Source organism: Asparagus officinalis, chromosome 4, assembly GCF_001876935.1.
Source record: "Asparagus officinalis chromosome 4, Aspof.V1, whole genome shotgun sequence".
Lineage (NCBI taxonomy): Eukaryota > Viridiplantae > Streptophyta > Magnoliopsida > Asparagales > Asparagaceae > Asparagus > Asparagus officinalis.
Window position 1 is genome coordinate 62,596,340 of NC_033797.1, and position 8,061 is coordinate 62,604,400.

General features: G+C 37.2%; 1 protein-coding gene across 1 annotated transcript; it reads left to right on the forward strand.

Annotated features, from left to right (window-relative positions):
- Positions 3,633-6,489, forward strand: LOC109838806 (protein FAR1-RELATED SEQUENCE 5-like). Its single transcript, XM_020407231.1, has 3 exons — positions 3,633-5,820; positions 6,273-6,328; positions 6,427-6,489. The coding sequence occupies exons 1-3, from the start codon at positions 3,633-3,635 to the stop codon at positions 6,487-6,489; spliced, it is 2,307 nt and encodes a 768-aa protein (XP_020262820.1).

Genomic DNA, 8,061 nt, shown 5'->3' on the forward strand with positions numbered 1-8,061 from the left:
CAGTGCTATACAGACAATTGTCAGAATCTTTAACAATTGTTACCTGAGGAATTTGCACATCAATCTTATCAGAAGTTATCTCCTTAGCTTCAGAATCCCTACCTTCAACAGGAGGAGGAACATTAGAGGCAGACTTTGGCTTCCAGACTTTTTTAGTTCTTCTACAGTGCTGAGTATCATGTCCAACAATTTTGCAAGAGGAGCACCATCTTGGTTTGAACTCATAAACCACCTTTTGATAATAGCTTTTCCCATCAGGGCCTTGAATTTCAATTTGATCAGGCAGAGGAGCTTTGAAAGGAAGATCAACCACCAATAACACCCTTGCATAACTCAATCTTTGCCTTGATGCAGTGAGCTTATCAGTAGCAATAGGACACCCAATCATACTTGCAATCTTACTAAAGCCAATGGAACACCATAAGTTCAATCTTAAATTTGGGAATTGCACCCATATGGGATATTTTTGATCCTGTAATTTGTCAATGTCCATATCAATTGTCCATGGCTTAAGCACAAGTGGACGTGAGCCAAAGAACCAAGGCCCTCCTTCCAGTATACCTCTCATACTGTTCTCATTTTGGAAATCAAACAGAAATATTCCTTGCTTAATTAAAGAGACTTTAGGAATAGAGATTTTACCCCATAGTTTTGTAACATAGGACTCCATAGACTTAAACTTAACATTCATCCCAATTACATGCCCAATTAAAGCATATTTCCAGAAATTTTCACCTTCCCTCCATTCATCCTTATTAAATGAAATAGTATTCCCCTTAGAAAATGGAATATAATTCAAAGATAACCCTCTACCAGCTTGCCTATTGTCAGAAAATAAACTGACAAAAGATTTCTTAACCTCTTGTTCTTCATTATTAGGAATTTCAAACTCTTCATTGTTAGACCCTAGAGGGGGGGGGGGGTGATTAGGGTCTTATGCTAATCTAATCCGATTAAATACTAATTAAAACTAATTAACAAGTTATCCTAACAAGTATGAAATATAACAACTATATAAGCTAGGATAAGCAATATCAACAATGAGATATATCCTATATGATGAAATATATATATAAGGATATATAAACTAATACAAGATAATATATCCTACAATATGATATATGCAAGGATATGAAACTAACACAAGGGTAAACAATATGAACTAGATAGTGGATCATATAAATAATGAGCTAATGACAATGGCGACAAGAAATATAAACACAAGTATAAATAAACGCCAAAGCACACTCAAACACAAGATATGATCACGGAGTTCGGACCTTCCGTCCTACGTCTCCGTTCCCCACTCCGGGGGAGAAATCCACTATCACAACCGGGTTTTCTACGTTCACCCGAATAATGTTTACACCTCACAGTATCGGTTTTCAACGCTCACTGATCAACGTCACTCCTCACAATCGGTTTTCTAGTTCACCGAAAACTTCACAACACACTCTCGGTTTTCTAGCTCACCGAAAACCTTACAACACTCACAATGTAACAAATATAAATTTGTTCTCTACAATAGATGAGAACCCAATTTAGCACAACTCAATGTTATAATCTCTCACAACCCTAATATATTATGTATGCAAATACAATAAGCTCAAAGGTTGTGTATGTAAACAAAGAGTGAAATCAAATCTAACTCAAATAGCAAACTAGCAATAAGAATATGAAAATCAATAATAAAATTGCTAGAGAAAAGAGTTAGAAAACTTCTCTAAAACACAAAGAAGATGATGAAGAGGATTGAGAAAGAATCCCTCAATCTTCAGTGAAGCTTCCTCCTTTGTAAACAAAAACCAAACTTAAAACAACCTGTACAACTCTTTTAAAACCCTTATTTAAAACATTGTTTAAAAACTTCTTAACTAACTAGAAAGAGAGCAGCAATAGGGTATTTATACCCACTCTAAATCTCAGTTAAAACCCCTAACAAGAGACAAAAACAGCCCCAGCAAACAACTCAGGACATAGCCGTTGGAAGCCAACGGATCTATTGTCGGTTGACCGGAAATTCTGTCGGTCGATCGATGGAGAACAAAAACACCATGAACTGTTCTGGATCATCGTCGGTCGACCGGTGCAGTCGACCGATGGAGCTTTCGGTCGACCGGGCCGGTCGACCGACAAACTCTCTACTGTCCTCTGCCGACTAAAACTATGAGCGGTCGACCGGTGCGGTCGACCGAATACTGATACTGCTGAAAAACAGTTTTAAACAGATTTTTGACTTTTAGAAAATTATTAAAAATAACAAATGAAGTCCAAAAATAATGAAACTTTGGGAAATGTATATAAACATGTAAATGAACATATTACAAAAAGAATTTTCCAAATTGCATTTCCCATTTGTGAAAAATCATCATTTTGCAAAATAGTTCAAAACACGAAAAAGTAAACATGTGAATTTTGATATTTTGGCTAAACCATGTTTTAAAACTTTGCACAATGATTATATAGACTTAATAAAATATGAATATGATTAATGTTAAGTCCAAAAGCTAAGAATATAGAATTTTCACAAAATTGCATATTCTATGCAATGTTTTCAAAAACACAATATATATATATATATATATATATATATATATATAGAGAGAGAGAGAGAGTATGAGAAAACTGGCCATGAGCTGCCAGCGTAGGGGATATGTGCGCTGCAGGGGTTGATTTGAAAAAAAGACCCAACTTTTTAAACTCCGTCGATTCCAGCTGTTCCCCAACTTCATTTTTCTTTCCCCAAATTCATTTTTCTTTCCCCAAATCTCTCTCTCCAGCTCCTCTCTCCCAGATCTCAAATCCCAGTTCTGAAGAGCTCCTCTCTCTCCCCAGTTCCTCTCTCCGACGCGAGCACCGCCGCCCTCCTTGCGGCCGCCGCGACCACCGCTGACCGCTGAGCTCCTCTCTCCGCCACCTGCAGCCGCCGCGATCACCTCCGCCCTCCTTGCGGCCGCCAAATCCGCTCGTTTCGGCATCTCCCCCTTCGAGAGTAAATCATTTGATCACCACCACTGAGCTCCTCTCTCCGCTGATCTCCTTGCGGCCGCAATCACCACCGCTGAGCTCCTCTCTCCGCCAGTTGGGGCCGCCGCGATCACGTCCGCCCTCCTTGCGGCCGCCAAATCCGCTCGTTTCGGCATCTCCCCCTTCGAGTTCGCTCAGGTCAACCCATCGCCCTCCTTTCTTCTTACTGTAATGTTCTGTAAATTCTAACATTTACTGTTAAATTTAATTAAAAATCTTATATACAGATTGTATTGTGTTGTATGAATGCTTTGTTGATGTAGTCCAGACAGAGCGGATTTTTGCTAAGTGGTGATGTGATTAAAAATTTAACTGGGATCAGGGTTTTATGAACTTGAGTTCTATTGATCCTACAGTGAAATGCTAATTTTATCTCAACAGAGTTTTATGAACTTGAGTTTTATTGATCCTACAGTGAAATTCATAAAGTATATGCTAATTTTGCAAATTTTATGAAGTCATGGAAGCAGTAATGGGGTATTGCAGTAATGTATATGCTAATCTTGCAAATTTATTTGTGTCTTTTTTTCGTGTATGTTTTTTTTTTGTTCCCAAATAATTGACGTGGTCATTATTATTGTTTTCTTCTTCTTTAGGAGTTTATAATGGAGGAAACAAATTCAAATAGTGTAGAGTTCGGAATGGGAGAATCAAGTGTTATTGGAATTGAAACTGCGACCAATTCTGTAAATGCTCCTAAACCACTACTAGGAATGAAGTTTAATAGTCATGAAGAAGCTTATAACTATTATAACTCTTATAAATTGTTGATGGGTTTTGGAATAAGGAAGAGCAGTGTGAATTACTCTCGCAAGACTAGAGAAGTGGTAGACAGAAAGTTTGTTTGTGATAAGGAGGGCTATAAATCTAATAGTGGCAAGATAGAGATCCCTCTTCGGCGAGAGACCCGAGTGGGATGTAAGGCAATGATGCGAGTTAAATTATTGGAGGACAAATCGTGGGAGGTCACGGGGTTTGTTGAAGAACATACAAATTATGTGTTGAGTAGTCCAGACAAAGCAAAAATGCACAGATCACATCAACAATTTTATAAAACTGAAAGATGTAAAAAACTTATTGATAGTCTGCGAGAAGAAGGTATGCCTCCTTCCACTATTTCTCGCGTTATCAATGCAACCAATGGAAGAGACGGTGAATTTGTGACATCACAACAGTGCATTGATCATATCAGAACCCAAAGAGTCAACAATATTGGTCATGAATGCATATCTATCATTCGACATTTTCAGAGTATGACAGCGAATGATCCAGAATTTTATTTTGCAATAGAAGTAGACAGTAGTGGACAAATGAGGAGTGTATTCTGGGCCGACAGAAGATCGAGAGCATCTTATTTGCAATTCAGTGATGTTATTGTGTTTGATGTGACATACAGAACTAATAAGTTCGGTCTTCCATTTGCTCCATTTACTGGTGTAAATCACCATACGCAGTCCACTTTACTTGGTTGTGCATTATTAGCCGATGAACAGGAAGATACCTTTGTTTGGTTATTTGAAGAATGGCTGAAATGCATGCACGGTATTGAACCAGGTGCTATTATAACAGATCAGGATAGAGCAACGTGTAATGCTATTCACTCAGTGTTTCCAACGACAAGACATCGTTATTGCTATTGGCACATGCAAAAGCATATTATTGATCATTTGCCTACTTTGGTATCTCGTTATGGTGAACAGTTTCAAAGGTATTGGGGCTTGTGGTGCAATAGTTCTTCAATTGAACAATGTGAAGGATATTGGGTTGAGATGAAAGAGAAGTTTGATATAAATGAAGAAGGGGAGGGATGGTTGCAAACAATTTACAAATGCAGAGAACACTGGGTGTCGTGTTATCTGAAGGACACTTTTTTTGCTGGAATGAGATCGAGCCAAAGGAGTGAAAGTATTAATGCATTTTTTGATGGGTATGTTAACTCACAGACTCAGTTACACGAGTTTGTGACACAATATGAAAAAGCAGTAACTCATCGTCGCTTAAGTGAAGCCCATGAAGATTTTAAGAGTCTGAACACAAAGCCTGTCATGCTCCTTGGACATCCAATTGAGGTCCAAGCTGGAGAAATGTATACACGCAATATGTTTGATGTGTTCCATACTGAATTCAAAGGATTTGGTACAGAGTTCTGTGAAGAATTGAGAAAAGATGGGGACATTGTTGAATACAAGGTCTGTAAGTTTACAGATAGAGGAAAATGGGAGGTGGTTACTTATGAACAATCCAGTCAGATGCAGTTCTGTTGCACTTGTGCTTTGTTTGAAACTAATGGTGTTGTATGTAGACATATATTATCGCTAATGATGGCTAGGCAAATGGATTCATTACCCGACCACTACATCCTACACCGTTGGACCATACATGCAAGGCATCGTAACATTGGGGTTGGCAATATTGTATTTGGAAGAAACATCACCAGCTGTGAAGAGAAGATTAATTTATTGAAATCTTGGGCTTTAAGAGCAAAATTCAATAATGTGCTCGAGCTTGCATTTGATTCAGAAGAGAAGCTGCAACAACTTGATGATGTGCTAACAAATTTCATGGAATCACTTGAAGAAGAAGTTGGAGAAACTCAAGATCAAATTATGGATATTCCTCAACCTTCCGCACCCATTTCACATACAATAGAGAACATTCCTCAGATAACAGTTCGTGATCCTGATAGACCTGCAAGGACTAAAGGTCGTCCACGCAATGCTACTAGAATCCAGTCAGGTTTAGAACAGGCACAAGAAAAGAAAGAAAGGAAGAAACACATATGTAGCAGATGTGGTGAACTCGGGCATTATAGAACTAGTTGTAAAGTTAACTTGCAAAGGTACCATTTTCGTTTCTATTCAGTTTTAGCCCTATATAAGTTTATGAAACTTGATAGCACAAAGTCATATCTCATGATTAATGTACGTATGATCTTATGCATTTTTGTGTATCAATCTTTAACAGTGCTTTATTTACTTTGTTTTTAACTTTTAACAAACAAATTATTTGCTTGTACATGTTGCTCAGGTTCATCCACAACTGTTGCTGATTGTGCCTTATAGCTGCTGATTGTGCCTTATAGCTGCTGATGTGTTAAGACTAATGTATTAAGACCGAGTATGTGTGTGTGTTATTGGTTATTTGATATGGATTGTTGTGTTGTAGCTGCTGATGTATGTGAATTGTATTGTGAAGTTTGTAAGTTTTAATTCTATGGCTTCTTGTAGTAACTTTCATTTATGCAGTTCTTGTAGTAACTTTCATTTATGCAGTTCTTGTAGTAACTTTCATTTATGCTGATGTATGTGAATTGTTTGAATTTTTGTTAAGATGAATGGGTAATATTATACTGGGCATGGAATACCATCATATGAGGTGCCCATAATGGTGTTCGTGAAGGTAAACATTCATATCTACAAACCATCCATGTCCATTTATGCTGCTGGTGCTGAATGCATCTGATATTGGTTTGTAGGCCGTAGTAATCAGCACTAGCTATGGCCTTAAGAGGCAACAAAAATTGTGATTGTGACATTTGGGAGAACAAACAACTATTCCAATCATTGAAGGATGCTGCCGATAAGTAGTAATGAACTAGTTGCAGCGGATGATGCCTTTGCAGCCACTACCAGGGCTGATATCTGCTAACAAGTCCAACTGCTGAGTATTTAGGAGATGATGTATAAAAGAATTGTGTACATGTTGGTAGCCATGTAGCCAACTGGATGAGTGTAGATTGGCAGACAGACAGCTTATCCCAAATAATGATGCTCGAACATAGCTAATGCTAGAAACCTCATTTATAGAAAAGTGCGAGATTGTAGGGTGAACAAGCAAAGCTTTATATCAAACATGACATAAGTTCTCACAATCACTAATATAGAAAAAAGGCATAGCACATCCATAGCAGGGTTAGAAAGAAGCCAAAGTAATAAAACATCCCACAAGATACATAAGTTCTCACAATCTCACAATCACAAGATACATAAGTTTCTATCAAACATGACATAAGTTCACTTCGGCACATAAGTTCTCACAAGATACATAAGTTCTCACAATCTCACAATCACATAAGATACTCGATACATAAGTTCTCACAATCACATATTTTTTGCAAGAGAGAAAAAAAATACGACAACGATACATATTACAAACAATAATAATGTAAACACTGAACCTAATGCAAAAGCATAGGTGGGGGAAATAGCAGTTCTTGAGCTCGATGCAGAATCAGGTGTCGGGACATAAAAAGGTGTTTGGACATGCCCTGTACTGGATGCTGAATCACAAGCGATGCCGTGCTTATCCCATTCTACCAAAGCCTCTTCGTACGTTGCATACCCTTATATGCGGCATTTGGGAATTTATCAACTTGCATTTTACAGTCCTCCCAATTATTATAAATTCCACACCATCGACCTCTCTTCACAATGTAAAAATTCTTTCTTGCTATGGACCACCTAAAAAATTATGGTTTGAAGCAAAATCACAGTAAAAACTCTCTTAATTTCTTTGTGGAATTAAGAGAAATTATAAGTGCAGTAGCATATACTTTGCAAATTATAAGAGAAATTATGGTTCTGGATTGATTGGATTATAGATGTAATTGTGTTTTTTGTCATATAATTTGCAAACATGCAGTAGCATATACTGTATGATTTTGCTTTAATTAAACCTGGTAAAATTAAAGCACAATACTGGTAAAGCCCAAAAGTTCCTTGAATAATAAGTTTGTAACATGTTTTAATTAAACCTGACTTCATATCAGCTACGCTTATGGAACATTCAAAAGTTCCTTGAATAAGAAGTTTGTAACATGTTTTATTTCTCTATAATGCCAACTTTTGTTCTCTGTAATGCAATTAACCATCTCATGTCCATCTCACTGTCTAGATCCAGTTCTATATTTTACCAAAATTACCATCGAGATTATATAAACATGCTGTTTTTAAGAGTGTCGTTATTTGCAAAGTATTTCAAAATTAAACCCTAGAACAAATATTTCAAAATTTAACAGTAAATGTTAGAATTTAC

Coding starts and splice junctions, on each gene's coding strand:
- LOC109838806 (XM_020407231.1), top strand. CDS start 3,633: ATGGAGGAAACAAATTCAAATAGTGTAGAGTTCGGAATGGGAGAATCA. Junction 5,821..6,272: donor ACACATATGTAGCAGATGTG/GTGAACTCGGGC, acceptor TCATTTATGCAG/TTCTTGTAGTAACTTTCATT. Junction 6,329..6,426: donor TAACTTTCATTTATGCTGAT/GTATGTGAATTG, acceptor GTGTTCGTGAAG/GTAAACATTCATATCTACAA.